Genomic DNA, 19,436 nt, shown 5'->3' with positions numbered 1-19,436 from the left:
CTCGTTCTCGTTCGAAACAATAGAAAATTTATTAAACTCGAAACATTTAAAAATAATGATATCTACGAGGAATCTAGAAAAACGAAATAATAATTTAAGCTTCCAAGATATAACAAATTTTATGACACACTTCTGGCATCACTTTCAGAGCTGTACTATGACTCAAAGATAACGGTCTACGCAATTAAAGCGTCGTTACTCCATGTGCAGTAAAACGTGGCCGCCCGAAATTTTGAGAATGTCGTGCTGGAATGCAATTTCGTGGGAGTCGCGCCAACGATGGCGACGACGTTGACTGTACGGCGACGACCGTGTGCGACAAAACTTCGTTAAGAATAGAAACGTGTAACGACTCTATGAAATAACGAGACGTAATCTCGTTTTCCAAATAAAGTTTCGACAACGGAAATATTTTCAGAACGGAGACTGCATTGATGGCGGCGAATGATTCTGTATCCCTTCAACTTGCAACCTGGGCACCAACCGGAAACGCTTTGATCTATGTTCATCAGAATAATATCTTCTATCGACTGGAAGCTGAGGTTCCAACAGATTATCAGATAACCGATAGTGGAGTTTTCGGTACGATCTACAACGGCGTACCTGATTGGGTTTACGAAGGTAAGTTCAAACCTTTTTATACATAGATTAATTAATCTTCGATCCTTTCCGATAATTGAATAATAATAATAATGATGATATAAGATCCTTGAATATGTTTCTAGCTTTCTTCTGAATTTACATGATATTGTTTAAAAGATATTCATGGTACGAGAAATATTTCGGAATAAAATAGAAAATGTACTTTCCGTTCAAATTTTTACATTTGGGTATTTTCTTGGACGATATCGTTTTTGTTTCTATTATATATATTTATATATATTTTTTCGAAATAAGGTAGATTTTTATTTTAACGTTAACTAACCGAAGTAACCTATTATACTTGTTAGTAGTCTTCCGAGACATTACGAGCGAGTTACGCGATGTTCCCGCGAGACTCCAACGTATAACGATTCCTATCTTATTCCAAGCTTCTCTCTCTCTCTCTCTCTCTCTCTCTCTCTCTCTCTCTCTATCTCTTTCTCTCTTTTTCTTTCATCCTCTTTATTATGGAGCTTTAAGTTTCTTCTAATCTTTCAAACATCTATTTACCATGGGATTAATTCGCTATAAAAAGCAGAGAGTAATAGGATTAAAATTATTCGTTTCCTTTTGAGAAACATTGATAAAAAAAAGAAAACATAATAGCTTCGAGTAAATACATTTAAACGATTAAGAAATTATTTTTGTTTGTTTATTTTATATTTATGTTACGTCTCTCTTCTTTTTTATTTCTTACTTTTTTATTTCTTTATTATTATTATTATTTTTTATTTTTTTACGAAAGAAGAACATTAAACAGATTGAATGTTTGAACGAAATCTGTGACAACGCATCGTCGTTACGTTTCTCGACATTTTTAATATCTCTAATGTGTCCGAAATTACTTGACGATACTTGACATACATACGTATATATACATATATATATATATATATATATATATATATATATATATATATCTATGTAGATACGTTACGAATTGAATGCATGATTCTATATTTTTTTGTTTTTACGTTGGCCATTTTCTCTCTATCGAAAAACCTTTCTCTGTTCTTCATTTTGTTTCTTTTATAGTCGTCTCGAAGATTTTTGCACCAAGGTATATTTCTATTTCGCACGGAACAATAACGTACACCATACTGTGCGCAGGTAGCATCGTACCACCGACGGTAATACACATAGCTGATGTTCGGAGAGACATCGCCTGCGTTTGCATATTTCCGGAGCTTTCATCAGCTATGCTCTTTCTAGGTTCCCTCACCTCGCATTTCGTCCTTACCAACAATGTCCCGCATTTCTCTTCTTTCGCTTAGTCGAAACGAATGAAGCGTAAAAATTCATCAGGGAATTTTGCTTTAGTCGAAAAAATAAAAGAGAGAAAAAACATGAAAATTAAAGAACGAAAAGGAAGAATTTGGTTTATTTTATCGTTCATTTTAAATCCAAAAGTTTTAGAAAAAATTATTCGTCCGTACGATAAACAATTTGTAAAATTATGCATAATATATGCGAGCTCGAATGATATTAAAATGAAATAAATATTAAAAAGATCAGAATATTTTCTTCTAAAATAATAAAACGAGTTTTATTGATTGATGCCTTATTTCATTTCACTTTTTAATTTAACTTCAAAGGGGATTTCGAAAGAGAAAAATATATTTTGAAATATATTTTTCATAAATATTATAACAGCTTATTTAGTTGTTTTTCCCGAGGATTGATAAGAAAAAGGCAATAACTCGCAAATAAGCTCCTCCAGCGTGAGTGTTAAACGAACGTATAGAAATAACGTTTTTGAAGAAAACGCGTAATAGCGTAGGACAAAGCGGGAGCATCGTTAAAATTACTTTGTAAATAACGTTGTATTCGTCAACGTGCTCGAAAAATTATAATATCGCGAAAGAGGGAAAAGAAGAAATGAAAAAAGAAAAAAATTGGGGACAAAGGGAAATGAAATGAAACGAGTGATAAAGAGACGGGAGAAAGAGAGAGAAAGAGAGAGAAAGAGAGAAAGAGAGTTTGACTATATCGACGAATGAAAAGAGAAAACTCCAACGTTATGGAGGTAAAATGAGCAAGACAAGAAGCAACTTCGAACGTATTTTATTGGATCAAAACCCTTCTTCTTAGAAGGAAAATGCGGCGTCTGCAATAAAAAAGAACGACGAATAACTTTCTTTCCTTTTTTTCTTTTTCCTTATCTCTTTCCTTTTCCTTTCCTAGAAGCGAAAAGAGGAACAACCGGCGTTAAGGTATAAAAGCGTAGGATAAATTTTAGTACAAGCGTAAAAGCCAAAGAATAAACACGAAAAATGCGAAGGGAGAGTGGATAGGTATTCTAGCACGTGCTAGGGAGTAAAAGTTGAGTCGGATGTCTTTAGGGCTCCTAGAAAGAAACGAAAGTGGCGTAAAAGCAGATGAGAAAGAACAACCTGTACAAGAACGAGAAACCTATTTCCTCGATATACTTAAGTCGTACAGTGACAAATTAACGGCGAGCTCGAACGGATGGTTTCTTCTATGGTGACTCGAGTGGAGTGATGGAAAGAAAGCTCTTACAAGGAAAAGAAGAAATAAAAATAAATAAATAAATAAATAAAAATAAAAGTCTACTTATATTCTCCGTGCCATCAAAAAGACTGAACTCGATTCTGAATTACTATCTAAGGAGAATGTACAAATCGTGATATTTAATTATTTTCAATTACAATCGTATGAAATTATCTCGATATAAACAATGAGTAGAGCGAATACATTCAAATTAATATAAGTATAAATATATTATATTCGAAGACAAAATTTTAACAAATAGATTCAATTTTCCGTTAAATAAATTCGGATTAGTGTAAGGATAAGTATATTATATTCGAAGACGAAATTTCCAAAAATAGAAAATTAGAGAGAAAATGTTTCTTATTCTTTTAATCTTTTTTTTTCTACTCATTGTAAATCAGTTTAATCAAAAGACAGGGCTAAGGTAAAAACTGAGGTGTTACATTATGCAAATATGTATATATCTGTATGTACATATGTATGAAATGATATTTAAAAGATTTAAGAATAATTATTTCGATTCTTAAGGAAAGCAACGGGACTCTCTAATCTGAATGTTCATCTAAAGCGTAGCCGCGTTTCCCTCACGTTTTATGTATTCAGAAAAGGATATCGGGTAGCTCGCGAGCTAGGAAAGAGAGTCCAGTAGAAGGAAGTATATAGCTGCTTTCAAACGAGGATTTTACTATGCACGAGCAAGCTCGCTCGTATCGCTCTCACTCTCTCTCTCTCTCTCTCTCTTTCTCTCTTTCTTTTATCTCTTTTTCTTTTTCTTTTTCTTTCTCTCTCTCTCTCTTTGTCTCCTTCTCTCTCTCTTATTCCATGAAACTCGTGCTCGGAAAAACCACGGAAAATGGTCGACTGACATATTTTAAAAGAAAATAATGGAAAGAAAGAGAGATAGAGAGGAAAAGGCCGCGGAGATACGAATATTCCGGCATAGATTAATATATAAGTGAAATGAGAAACAACCTCCTGAAAAATAATAGGATTTACATTCCTTACTTTTCTTTTTTATTTTTATGTTTCTTTTTTTCTTTTTTTTTCTTTTCTTTTCTTTTTTTTTTCAAACATACATTAATTCAAATCCGTGTTAAAACCTTGAGGAGTTAAGAGATATTTATGATCATTGAAAGCACGAATTACGAATTTTTAACGTCCGAGATATTATAATAGAGGAGACCGCGACAAATAGATACATTTTTTCGTTCTTAATTTTTTATGATCTTTGTGTGAATTAATCGGTTAATAAAAATTATGTTGAAATGTATATTGGCCCTTTTTATTTGCATATCGAAAATGAAATTATTGATGAAATATATATAAAATAAATTAAAAAATGTTTATTTAATGAGATCAAAATGTATCTATTTATTCGACTGTGGACTGCTAAATTGATGTATGTATAACATATTTTGATATGAGTCTTGATAACTCTCTTTCTAACTGTGACTCTTGATGTTGGTTTGTAATATAATTACAATTACGTAAATGGAACATTATTTTAATGAAACATTTTCTCCATAAGAACGAAAATAATTGAATAACACCTTTTATTGTCAACATCCATAAACTTGCCTAGTAACTATCCTAGTAAATAGATAAACAATATTTAATATTATAATTACATTTAATATTATAATCAAATTACATATAAACAGTATCCAGAAAATTTCAATGTATTAACCTGCTCCTTTATCAACGTAAATCACCCCTAATCGATTAATAATACGTTTATCAATTCCATTATCTTTTATTAATCTACTTATACTTAATATTGAAATTCGTAAATCTATTGAGTATACAACAAAATAATAAAACGAACTTACTTTATATCTCGATTTCAAAGATCTATCTTTTCTTATTCGATTTTTCTCAACTTTATAGATCCGTGTCTTTCTTAACTTATTTTCTATGATCTACGAAGAAGAAACGAGAATATCCTTCTCTCTCTCTCTCTCTCTCTCTCTCTCTCTCTATCTATCTCTCTATCTATCTATCTATCTATCTATCTATCTCTCTGTCGAGAAGCAAGGTAACTTGAGAATTCTTGAGATACGAGAACGATAGCAACTTAACGAAAGGGGATTGCCTGATGTATTTCCTCTCGATAACGTTAGAAGCAATCTTTGTGAACGTTATTTTGTCAGAGAAGTTCGTAGTGCATTAACATGAACGTCAATCGGTAGTTCAAACTTGGTTTAAAGTTCCTTAAAGAGAATCACGATCCACTTCGGTGGCTACCGTTACTTCTCCTCCTCCTTCTCCTTCTCCTTCTTCTCTTGATCCACCCTTCTTCTTCTTCTTCTTAAGCTTCTCCCCTTCTTGTTATATACTTGCAATACAAGTCCAGAAGAGAAGGAGGAGAAAGTGAGAGAGAGAGATAGAGAGAGAAAGAGAGAGAGAGAGAGAGAGAGAGAGAGAGAGAACGTATTTTCGGTTCCGGGATGCAATACGGGTAGGCACTTTGCACGATGAGAAATGTCCAAGCGGTTCAACGGGCCGAGCATAACGATAACACGAAACGCGACGAGAAACTAAAAACTTTTCTGCCTGCTACGGATTCGCCATAGTAATTCAAAAAAAAAAAAAAAAAGACAGAAAAAAGAAAATAAAAAAAGATGAAAAAAGAAAGTGGAAAAATAACGAAAAAAGGAATAGATATGAAGAGAAAGAGAGAGAGAGAGAGAGAGAGAGAGAGACAGAGAGAAAGAAAAAAACAGTACTCTCTCCGTTTTGTTATACATGCCACGTAACGTCGTCCTTCTGTATAATGGAAAAAGTGGACGAGTCGATTATCTCGACCATCTAGTCGTGAACGCAAACCGCAAAAAAAAATTACACGTTACTCCCGTTGAAAAGAAACGATTCTCGTGGGAGGTTCAGGAGTGGGGGATGAGAGATGTCCGTCGAACTGAAAAAAGAAACACAAAAGAAACAATTCTTCACGTCGAATGATAATTTGTAATTTGAATATGTATAAGATAGATTATCGAAAGTAAAACTATTTCGTTAAGTTTTAATCGAGAACGAAATGATCGTTTAATGTTTTTGTTAAAATCTTACGCATCGACAATTGATCATTTCTAAGAACGATGAACACTGTGCATAGACGAGTATTATCGTTTAAAATTATAAACGGCATTTATTGTCATTTATGCATACTATAAATCGCTATATTGTTTAATTTTTATAAAGTATGATATTATATTGATTATACAAATGCAGTATTTTTGATAATTTTCTTAGTTATTTCCGTTCAGTTATTTCAATTCAATTCGAAAATGATATAGGAGTTATTAAAAATGATGATATTATTCAATAATTCAAGTCTAGCTAATATTAGATATCTTACAATAGATACTATATCGACATCTTGCAAATTCAGAATCTTGCTTCTTATTTAATCAGTCGAAGATGGTAGTCGATACTTGACAGGTTGACAGGTGCCAGTTGGAAAGGTGCCGTGCTCAGAATTTCATCGAACCACCACCGGGAATCGAATGTCACCATTGTACTGTCGTCTCGAGCAAATGCTTCGACGTTGCATTTCAGTCGATTTTATTTTTAAGAATTCCGAAGAGTTACGTATTTCACTATTTCATATGCTTCGAATATTACATAACGGCTAAAGTATTTGTAATATTTGAGGACATTGAAAGTCCATGAAGATAATTCTCAACAACGAGATCAAAATTTTTATACAATTTTATCGAGAAGAGAAAAAGATGGTCGTGAATAAATATCTCGTGATACGAACTATATCACGAAAGATATTAAATCTTTCGATATTAAAATCGTTTAACACGTTTAATAATTTTATACGTTCTATACGTTAGACAATAGTAGACAATGATCTTCTAATTATGCAATTCGCATATACTGAATTTGCATATATACATATACGTTTGAGTTGGGTTGCGTACGAATAGACACACATAGACAAGTTATATCGCTCTACTATTAATCACGATTAAACGGCCCGAAGTACTATTATTCTACGAAATCCTTTGATGATAAGGCTAACGATAGTTCCGATGACGATGATGCATAGCGACTAATTTGAAACCCAGACCAATTTTACAATAACTATAGTGTATGAACGATTTTCAAGAAAATTAGCAAAACTTTGTCTACGAAGTAAACTTCATCCATATTCTTGAAAGACGATGTGTAAGATAATTTACATTTAGTCTATATTCCAAGTAAGCTTACGAGCTATTCAATTTGCTTCAAAGTTCGATGCAAAATTATTTGAACGATTAATATTATATTAATTCATAATTTCAAATATGTCAAAGCGAATTTAATGAAATAAATGAGAGACAAGGACTCCATTAAAATATTATTCTTACGTATCTATAAAATCATGATTAATTCGATCTATAAAAGTTTATTTCTTTCGTAAAACCATAGAGTATACGTGCAACGATAAATTTATGGGTAACATCAAGATCTTCCTAGTAATATAATTTTATACTTGAAAACTGTATACGATGCTAAACAGAGCCAAGTACTATCGTCTTAAATATCCTTTACGTATTTTTCATTATTACATTAAACTTCGTATGGTATATTCTATCGTAGTGAATATAAAGGTTTTCTATATTTTATATGTTTACGAATACTTGTAAATAAATATATAAAACGAAATATATAAAGCGAAATAAATATTCGCTAAAGTATATTACCAAATATATTATATCCGATAAAGTATATTTATTATTAAACAAAGAAAAAAAAAAGAAAGAGAAAGAAAGAAAAACAGGAAAACCCTTTGTTATCTACTTGAAAAATTTTCCTTGAGTAACGTTTGTATTTTCCCCCATTTAGATTTTTAATATTTACGTACCTTTCATTACAACATTACGCTTCATGTTCCACGCCGTCGTAAAACATTGCCTTTTTACCATCGAAGTTTTCTCGGACTTTCTATCTCTTCCCTTTTTATTTCGAAATATCGAAAGTAAGCAAGTAGTTCCTACAGGAAGGGAAAAAAAAGAAAAACGAAAAGAAACAAAAAAGAAATGAAAAACTAAAAATATATAATTCGATATATTGAGAAATAAATAAAAGTAGAAATCAAATAATTTATTTAAAAATTCTATTCAAGGATTTCAAGGACGTAAGCAAAGACGTATAAAATTTCACTAGTTGGTTAAGTTTGAGCTATTCGCCGTTATGTCACGATTACTGAGAGGATAGCTTGATTAGAAATTCTAACCGCGTTATCGTCAGAGGATAATGCGTGGGTACGGTTAAGATGTCGGTATTAACGAGGCAAGTGCACATTCTCCGAAAGCAGATGCCGAAGCTTATAGTTAGTAGAGAATCACCGTAGACGTTCGTCTTCGTAGAAATAAAGCACAGCTGTGTGCCCTTCTAACGGTCCTTCTAAACCTTTCTAACGAATCCTTCCAACTGATGAAATTCGTTTATAGTCGAACTTAAATCTATTCGTAACTTATTAAAAGAAAGATAATTATAATATATATATATTTCTTTTTGCTATTAACAATAAGAGAATTCTATTCTCTATAAATTTCTCTTTCTACATTTTTTCTCCTTTATACTTCTTTCTCCTCTACGCTATTCTAACGTCAAGTACCTCACTCCAAGCACACCCTTGGGTGCATTCTACTTTTCACTATTGTAGGAACGTAACGGAAGTTGTAACAGATTTTCTAAAAGTTCGCCGAATACTAAAACGTGATCTTTCCATTCTTGTCTCATTAACAAATCTAAATAGTTATCTACATAGATATTATATATACGAAGTATGTCACAATTTTATTCTAATAATAAAAGTTAAAATGTTAATCGTTGCATTATATTTATGATTTTTTTCTTCTTTTTTTTTTCTCACAGTCTTTTATCAAAGTCGCATCAATGCTATGCACGGAGTATTACTTTATATAGAGTATTAGATTATTTTTACTAATAAATTGTGTTGAGTAACATGGAAAAGCTTTCAGGTATACCTGTTATGGTAAATAGAATAAAAATATATAGATTAATGATTCTTAATTGATAGCATGAATTTGCAAAATGTGATCAATTGAAAAGAGAGAGAAAGAGGGAGGGAGAATGTTATTTCAAAGCAAATTTATCGTTTTTTCTTTTGTCGATGATCAAATGGAAATGTTACAAGTAACCAATATACCTTAAGGTGAATTCCACGGTTGGGAATAATGCTAAAGTTGATACTAACAATTCCGCTTCTCCTCAAACTTGTGATCCTTACTTAGCAAAATGTTTCTCAGTAGTTTACCCGTGTTGCATGACGCAAGCATCTCACATTCAGTGTCAAAGTAACATTACGAAAGTAATGCATCTTAGCTTAAGTAACTATCGAATGACGTTCAATATCATCGAGAAAGACGTTCCACTTCAATATGTAATTTACTAAGACTACAAAGAAATGAAAAAAGGAAGAAAAAAGAAAAGGAAAACGAAGGAAACGTGATGATCTGTGAAACGAAAAATCAGTTGACTTACTTACGAACTTTAACAAGTCAAAAAGTCTAAGTGACTATGAATGACGATTTTGTCGATGGGAGAAATAGTCTTTTAAATGATCGATGTTGTTCCGATCACATCTAGGTACTCGAGATCGTCGTAATATGAAGATCCTGATAAGGGTTTCTCTCCGTGCACGTCGATCATGTTGATTGGATCGATGTGGTCGCATGCAGTTGATTTCATGGCTGTAGAATTTGCAGTTAGTTCAGAGGTTATCACTTGATAATCCTGGTACTTCTCAAGTAGCTGGGAGAACTACTTCAAGTAAATTTATAGTAGAACCAGCAATCGTAATTAGGGGAACGATATCTATATACGTGTATGTGAAATATATATATATATATATATATATATATATATATTTCTTTTTTTTGAAAGGATATTTATTTATATAGGTGTATATATAATATATATATATATGTATATGTATATATATATATATTTATATATTATATATACGTATTCTTTTTTGTTTATACTATCTCTCCTACAATTCTTCTCTTTCAAAGAGATCATACATCAACATAAAATAGTTAAGGAAATAAATAATATTGAAACATACATATGTATAATTTGCTTATACATTCCAAATACATTGCATGTTTCATCCCTATAGATAACAGAGAGAATGATAAGAGGAGAGGAGAAAGGAATAGCTTTGATCACGTTCTAAACTTCTCTCTTCCTTTGATCCTTCAGCGAAACTCTATTAAATTTATTAAGTGTATGCCGCAAGAAACAAACAACATCCCTTTGTTGGTGGGATGGAAACTAAAAGATAATATCGTTATTCGTATCATGCGAATTTTTCGTATCAAAAAGCATCTGAAAACCAAACTTATCTTCTTCCTCAGAAGATTTCGACGAAGAATATTTTTCTCGACACGTATACCGCGAATCGTACCCTCTCTACCACCACTCGTCACGAAATTTCATCCCCAATCCCCAACCACTTATTTTTCTCCCTCGTCACGTTCACTGCAACGAAGCCTTCGCACTCCGTACTTCTTTCCTTCTCAACGTATTTCTTCATCCACTCTTTTTATCCTACCCTCTATTTCTCCTTTTCTCCATTCTATTTTCTTCCTTTTTCTCTTTTCCATCCAACGCTTTCGTTGAAGCTCGTTCTGTTTCTTTATCTAAAGTCTCGCGACTCTTTCAAGAATCCGAGAAAGGAATTCGCTTTCTCAAAGGGTTATAAGAAAACAGCACCGATCTCAAAATATGCTACCACCTTTGCTCCACCCCTAAACCATCAGTAAATCTCACCCTCTCTTTATAGCTTACCTCTCGCGGCTTTTGCTTCCACCAAGAGACGCTGAAGGTTCGAACCTTCTTTGCGATCTTTCCAAAGTAGATATTTACGTCTCTCTCTCTCTCTCCTGTTTGTCTGTATATATCTTTTTCTTTCTTTCTTTTTTTCTTTCTTTCTTTCTTTTTTCCTCGATGGTACACCACCAAGGTAGCTATGTACCTTCAAGCATACTAAAACGAAGACTATCGAATCTCTTTCTTTCGTGTCACGATCGTTCGTGCCACGACCTTTTCAAGATATCGAACGAACTGCTTCAGTTTCGTCGATATCAAGAATCTTACGAGTCGGACGATTCGTGCTAATCTTTGAAGAAAAATAAAAATAAAAAAAAGAAAAAATATTTTCCACACGAAATGGATGAAAAGTGATTCGTATTATCATTGTATGATATAAAATACAGAAATCTATAAATCTATCGTTCGAGTAAATTTAACAGGATGACTTATAGAATTTCGTTTTATTATTTTCTTTAAATTTTACGACGAATAAAAAAGAAACATTTTCGAATAAAATTCTTTGCTCTTTACAAAGAGAAAGAATTTAATTCTAACTATCGTCAGTTACATTGCTTTAGTTTCTCAAACCTTTCAGAGAACTGTAAAATTAATTAAAGTTACTTACTCCAACATGTAGAATTTATACGAATAACATACCTATTTGTAAATCCTTTGTATAGTATCATCGAACAAAAGTTCGTCGGAAAAATACACTGGAAAGTATGTGTAATAGTTTAAATTTAATTTGTTTTAAACAATTTCACTACATCTATACATGTTTACATACTAAATTAAATAAACAAGAATACGTATGAAAGGCATTTAAATTATCTTTACGTACGCGAATACATTTTTATTTTTCCATAATTTATTTCAAACTGAAGGTTATTTAAAAAGAAATTTATTTATAAATGAAAAAAAAAAGAGAGAGAGAAAAGCACAAGGTAGTACAACGTAAATAGAACAGAAAAACGTCAAGAAGAATGTAGGTACTCGCTCCAACGTTTTACTTAAAGAGAGAAAACGATGGAGTCGCGTTCCAATGGAACGAAATGAGAAGCAAGATAAAAACTTTTTGACCTCGATAAAGTTTTCGAACGGGAGAACGGTCAATATACGCCCCTACGAGTTCAACCAGTCAGATACAATAAAAACTGTCGTAATGTTGTAGCTCACGATTAGTTTGTCACACGCGCAATGTAAATTAATTAAATTCGTTATTCTAACACGAATTAGAATATATAAATATAATATGATTTGCAATCGAGACTTTTCATCGATTAAAATGAATTTATCATTGGATTAAATGTTAACAGTTTATTATTAAAAAATATTTGAAACAACAATAACAAAAAAATACACATAAAACGATCTCATTTTTTCTATCTTTTTTTTCAGAGGAAGTATTCAGTTCTAACAAAGCATTATGGTTTTCACCGAACGGCTCGAAACTGGCTTTTGGATACTTCAATGATACCTTGACGCCGGTTATGAACATACCATTTTATGGATATCCAGGAAGTTTGACTTTCCAATACACGTCGGCTATACCGATTCACTATCCCAAGGTAAGCACCGAAATTCCGTTTAGCCTTCGAGTCATATACGACGATGTTAGCTCTTTGAAACGTATATCTAGGATAGCCACTGGCGAGTTATCTTTGTTCATGGTATAAGTAATTCCGTCAATGATTAAATTCTCTATTAGATCGAGAAAGAACATTTGTCTTGCCTACTTCTATTCTTCGCTATAGTTACTCATAATGAATGAAATTATTTATACGATTCTTTGTCTTGTTTATTTTACTTCATTTTCATTGTTATTTATTTTCATTGTTATTTACTTATATATTTATTAATTTTTTCTATTTTGTTTTTTTTTCGTTTTTCATAAAATGAATACTCCTTTGCAGCTTAATTTTCAATACGCTCATAAATATTCTACTAATTTCGATAAGCGATCAAATACCACGATCTATTGGCAATCCAATTAGCTGCAATCGTGCAAATTAATCGCACGCCTAGCACGAGTACAGTGTCACGCGTGCGTCACAAATGATTACATAGACGTAGTTAGTTAATTGCTTTACGAGTCAACGATACTATACCAGCATCGTTGTCGTCGTCGATCGATAGGAACACCTACTTGTCGAATTTGCGATTAAATTATCCTACTTATTAAGTACCTCACAAATACTTGCAAACGCAGAAACATACGGTTACATATCCGAACTTTTATTTTAACGTAACACCAACGATCGTTCACTTCGTTCTTATTCAACGATAATATAAATAATTTATGTTAATATAAAATCGTATGGAAAATTGGTTTGTATGATAAAGGTGCAAATATCGTTGCACTTTAGAATACCACGACCTTAAAGTGGACGCTCTTCGAGTTTCTCTCTCTCTCTCTCTCTCTCTCTCTCTCTCTCTCTCTCTCTCTCTCTCTATCTCTACCTCTATCTCTATCTCTATCTCTCTTTCTCTCTCTTTCTTTCTCTCTCTGTCTCTCTGTTGCTCTGACGCGTTGCGGTACCCTCGTTTAAAGATTAAAAGCCCTCTAACTAGAGTTTAAAGCTGAGAGCAGGAAAGGATAGGACCGAACGAGATACCTTTGCATTTTTCAACACTCTTTTGTGAGTCGCGATTAATGTCACCGACTTTAAAAAAGGAGATGATATCTCGGTATTAAAATAAAAGAAAAAAGAAAAAGGAAAAAAGAAGGAAAGAAAGAAAGAACAATAGAATACCAAACCGACCGACATAAAATATAAAGATATACATATTTCAAATTTTTATATATTCGATTTATTCCAAACACGTACGATATTCGTACTTATATACGTATATATATATATATATATATATATATATATATATATATATATATATATATAATGTATATACGTGTATGTATATATAATGTATATAAATATATATATATATATATATATATATATATATATAAGAAATAAAAAATAAAGGAAGAAAAAAAAGACTTTGCAATTTTTCCCTTGTCTCTCGAGGAAAAAGAAACAAATCTCAGCTGATATGTTCGACCCGCGTTTAACCTCGACTTAAATAACACGTGACTTCCATTAAAAGTACCCCACTCTTCTTCTATCAAGCTCTTCGATTTCCTTTCGAACGAAAAATCATTTTAGTTGGGAAAGGGGATTTAAAAGATAGAGACAGCATCCAGCTTAAGGGACCCATCCAATAGATTAAAAAAAATACATCTCCATAGGCGAGAGCTGACGAGCTTCGTTCGCCGAGTATGCTTTTAAAGAGACGCATCCCATTATTTCGATTTCAAGCTTGCCTTAAAAGAGGCCGATTCGATGAAAACAGCCCAGGGTTCTTTTTTTCTCGTTTTTTCTTTTCCTTTTTTTTTATTTTCATTTTCCTTTTTTTCCGAAGTAAAAAGAAAATGATTCCTTTCTTTTTCTCTGTTCTTATTTCTTATTTCTTTTGAAAAAACTAACTTATCCGTTCTTTCGTCATTTCTTATCTCTCTTTATCGTTTCAGAGTGGCACGAAGAATCCTAGCGTGAAGCTTTTCTATGTCGATCTCGAAGAAGTGGTACGTGGTAACACGAGATTAATCGAGATCACACATCCTTCGGAATTGTCGTCGGTTGAAAGGATATTGTCGGCCGTTAGTTTTCCTACCGATAATCACGTGTACGCAACTTGGATGAACAGGGTACAGAATATGGCATACTTCCGACTATGTGACGTTGGCAGTCACGTACCAAATTGTACAACGGTAAGTACAATTCTCTCTCTCTCTCTCTCTCTCTCTCTCTCGTTTTGTTCTTTTCATGGCTAATTTTGCAATGGTAGCAGAACTCTTCGTATCCCTCGACAATTCTCTTTCCTTCTTATCCCTTAACGGATGCTACTGAGTCGTAATCTTGACGACCTAACAATCCATGCGATCCATGCATATACCTATACGTCCATGCATCTATATATATAATTATAACACCCTTGTACGTATGTTGTGTATGTATATATGTCTATATACGTTTGTGTGCGTACACACACAAATTGTATACACTTCTTGCAATAGTAATTGTGATGGTGGTGGTAGTGGTCGTCGCTCGCTTTACGATATTCTAAAGCTACACTGGGACCTGTCAAAGACGAATGCTACGTAATTACACTTCGTCTAGTTCTCTCGGTTACTCTCTTGTCTCGTTTCTCGCCATCGGAGAGAAAGGGACCATTTGAAAGCGCGAAATTACGCGATCAGAAACGGGGAGACTGTTCTCTCGCTACGTTTCTTGGTTTATATATGTCTATGTATCTACTCGAACGTTTGTTGTCGATAAGTTTACGAACGCTTGCTTACGTCGTTCCGCTAATTGATTCTCGTGAATCCGCGTTCTGTCAACTGGAACATTTCAATTAATACTGTTATTCGATTAAACAGAGATCCGACAGAATGATTTGACATAGACCACTACGTAAATTGCTTCGATGGGAGGAAATATTATTCGCTCGTTAAGAGAACTCGATAAAGTGGACTATCGATTTGTGTACAATTCCAACTGAATATTCTATCTCTTCGTTTTATTTTATATTTAAACAATAACTGAAATTTATTTTACATTTGTAAAAATAGATAAACTTAGAAATGTAAATGTATTTTTCAAGAGAAATAGAAAATAAAAAGAAACAAAAATGTATTCTTTTCAGTCTCTGACATACATCGAGAAGCACGGTTGGGTCGAACAATTCGAAGCGCCGTTGTTCAGCAAGGATGGCACCTCTTTCTTGTTAATATTGCCAAGAAAGCAAAAGGACGGTACAGACTGGAGACATCTTGTTTTGATTAAGAATGCAACGAGTGGAGATCCGATTACGATTTCTCTAACTTCTGGCTACTTCGTCGTAACGGAAATAGTTGCATGGGACCAAGAGAATTCGTATGTGTAAGTATACCCTATGCTATCCCTAACAGCGAACCACAAATGGAGTAGAACAAACTGCTTACTATATAACCAAATTGTGCAGCTGTATTATATAGGCTGTACAGTCCTGACAGTTACTGGTTGGATAGTCCTGGGATCGGCAATTAGAGTGCAACTGAATTACTATGAGAATTTGCATAACTTTTGCGTTGATGCGGATTTTATGGCGATCCATAAACACCGTTGCAATGATCTTCAATTTTTTTTTTCTTTTTTATTCTCATTCTTCGTTCCTGTAAATTATTTCTCTTACTTTGTTGACAAGAATCGTTGTTAAGAACTAAAAAGAAAAACAGGAGTACGTACATGCATCGACTTTATTTTTTTAATTCGATTTTTTTCAGTTAAAAAAAAAATTATTAAAATGTTGAATATCAAGAAAGGAAGATTTAGAATAAAAATATTACCGCTGTATCACAATTTATGTTATACATTCTATTAACATTCTCCCCAAACCTCGCCGCGAGTGTATTTTCTGTAAATGCATATTTAACCGCAAAATTGGGGATAATCAATGGTTCCATACGGACCTTTCGTACGTTGCACACCTGAACGTAATATTCCTAAAGCACGCTAGTCCATCGATTAAATAATCATTAATAACTCTTTCACGCGCTAATTGCTTTGCCGTTGAGGTCCAACACTCCCTGTTATCCGCCGAGGGACGTTATTTTCATTATAAATTAATTAATCTTTCGACTATCGAAATTCCCTTTCTATAGCGAATCGGAAACATTGGTTTATTATGAAGCTTGATAGCAAAAAAAAATTTATACTAATGATACGAGATTATTTCTGTTTATTCTTTGGAAAGCTATAGTTTGAGTTAAAAAAAAAATGAATGAATAAATAAAAAAAAAAAAAATAAAAAAAGTAAAGAGTAAAAAATTTATATATAAAGGAAAAGATCGTAAAAAAGAAAAAAAAAACATTGCTAATATATACAATTAAAAATTCAGTTACGGAGATCGCAAGAATAATTTCTCTGGCTACGTAGACTAACACACATTTCAGTTTTATCAACGAATTAATTCCATCGCATTAAGATCTTGAAGTAAGGAATTAATCAGTGTCTCGAAAACTTAATCGAAACTCCGCAGGTTCGAGTTTGCAAGAGCAACCGAATTAAACAGATTCACAAGTTAACTTTCTCCAAGAGTGAACATCGTACGAATTCATTCACCCTTTCTCTTTTCCGCTAGTCTAGACATATATTACCACTTTGCTTGAAATTAGCACCTTCGAAGATGGACTTGATGAAACGACGGATCTCCATTTTCCCTAGATCTGACAAATTTCAAAAAATTCTTTTATCGATTTAGCAATTTATCATGAATATTACTACATGCGTAACTGAAGTGAACTCATTCGATTTTTACATCATAGATATTTTTTACCAATACGACGTAAATTATTCTATCGTTTTAACGTCACATCGTGATAACCAATTACGTGAATTTACCTTCACGAGTCATATTCACACATGTGCATACATATCTTCACATATTTAATGCAAATATCGAATTTGAAAATTATTCGTTACTAACTCGACTTATATAGCCTACTGTAATAATCGTAGAGAATATAAGAGGAGCAGCTTATCCAGAAAGCTAAAGATATTCAGAAAGATAGTGAACGAACGAAATGGTCCGGAAGTAATTTACGAAGTGAGAGCAGAATTTCTCCGAATTTTGCTCTCTCTCTCTCTCTCTCTCTCTCTCCCCCTCTCTTTCTCTCTATCTCTCTTCACGTTTCGAGTGCAGCAAATTTAAACAGAGAAAGGGAAAGATATAGAGATAGAGATAGAGAGACAGAGAGAGAGAGAGAAAGAGATAAAAAGGAAGCTAGTCCACGGTGTAGATTTCTCCGCAAGAAGTCGCCGACTTAATTGCGCGTTCATAAATTAAATGAAATCTCCTACGAGTGACTACGCGAATTCTGTTTTTCCGCGTCTACGGATCCTCCCTACTCAATGCTGAGTGTCGTTGTAAATACGTCCTCTCTCTCTCTCTCTCTTTTTCTTTCATATTCGACGCCAAAATAGAAAGAAAAGCACGTCCTTTTCTCCTTTCTTTAAAGTACCTACGATTATGGAAAGCAAATATCCAAGCTTTCCTTCTCTACATCAAGTTTTCCTTTCTTCCCATTTTCCGGAGTGCGTTGCCGCGCGGAATAATCGCATATTGCCTTGTTCTATCTTCGCCATGGTAAATACGCAAGATATGCTTTAGTAGTTGAAAGAGATGTCAAATCGAAATTTCTCAAATGCTGTTTCTATAGTACTCGAGTCATGGGAGGCTCCTATTGAATGTTTTAATGTACGTTTAAAGGAATAGCATTTTTTTCATCTTTCTGAGCGTATCTTTAAACGTACTCCTTTGTTGAGAATATTTTCGTTCGTTTATGGTTTTGATTTCTTTAAATGAATCACGAATACGAATTTTCATCGCTCTCTCTCTCTCTCTCTCTCTCTCTCTCTCTCTCTCTCTCTTTCTCTTTCTCTTTCTCTTTCTCTCTTTCTTTCTATATTTTCTTAGCTTTCCATATGTTAATGAGAAAACGGATTAGAGTGATCGTACCGATTTTTCAAGTAAGTAAATAAAATTGCAACTAATTGCCGTGTAATCCTCTCGAAATTACACGAGCAGCCTGTGAGAAATGGAAAAAGAGAGAAAGAGAGAAAGAGAGAAAGAGAGAGAGAGAGAGAAAGAGAGGGGATTTTAAAACCCGCATTTCGACTGTATTTTTCTCTTTTTCTGACAATTCACTCGTTAGCTCAGTCCCGGTCTTCGTTTTCTTTACTTTTACCTTTCAGTTTTCTTTCGCCAAGAGGATAAAGAACTCTCGCGAAAGCGAGATTTAAATTTGCAAATGACAAATATTTATGTAATTAATAATAAATGATATATAGATATAATATATTAGAATAAAAATGGATACTTGAATATTTCTACGTAGTTTGGCTCCGAAAGTTTTTGAAATAAGAATTATCTTGCCGTTTATACTGAAATATATCAACTAGACAAATATTCGGAGAGAGGAATATAAAAAATGAACGAAAGAGTTGTCGAAAACTGTCTACTTTCTTCGCTGTATTTCTATTTATTTTTAACGAAGGTCCTTTCAGCGATATTCGACGAACCGTTCAAGCATTTTCGTTCTCTTTAGAAATTTTACTAAGACGATGATCACTATTTGTCCCAAGTTCGTTGTCATAAACTTCTTCGATCGTAACTTTCGTGAAAAAGAACATGGAAGAGGAAGAAAGTAAAAAAGAAGAAGAGAAGATAAAGAAAAAGAAAAAAGAGAAAATTGTCAGCACACAATGTGCGTATAGCAAAAGTAGGTCGACGATAGTTTAAAAAAAGAGATAAATTCGACGAGAATAAGCAATTTTAATATTTCCTTCCAAAGTACATCGTCCTTTTCACGAGATAGGTTACTGCTTACCTATTATCTGCGTAC

General features: G+C 33.1%; 1 protein-coding gene across 13 annotated transcripts in view; it reads left to right on the top strand.

Annotated features, from left to right (window-relative positions):
* LOC127065624 (venom dipeptidyl peptidase 4) overlaps positions 1-19,436 on the top strand; it is a 269,779-nt gene that overhangs the window by 231,728 nt on the left and 18,615 nt on the right. For all 13 annotated transcript variants that reach the window (XM_050998217.1, XM_050998219.1, XM_050998218.1 and 10 more), the window contains 4 exons: positions 419-621; positions 12,388-12,557; positions 14,522-14,761; positions 15,697-15,932. In XM_050998217.1, coding sequence (XP_050854174.1) covers positions 419-621; positions 12,388-12,557; positions 14,522-14,761; positions 15,697-15,932 — 849 coding nt within the window. The remainder of the gene's footprint in view (positions 1-418; positions 622-12,387; positions 12,558-14,521; positions 14,762-15,696; positions 15,933-19,436) is intronic.

Source organism: Vespula vulgaris, chromosome 8 (genome assembly GCF_905475345.1).
Source record: "Vespula vulgaris chromosome 8, iyVesVulg1.1, whole genome shotgun sequence".
In the NCBI taxonomy this organism is placed as follows: domain Eukaryota; kingdom Metazoa; phylum Arthropoda; class Insecta; order Hymenoptera; family Vespidae; genus Vespula; species Vespula vulgaris.
Note: the sequence above shows the minus strand (reverse complement) of the source record. Positions and strands in the feature narration are given on the sequence as shown.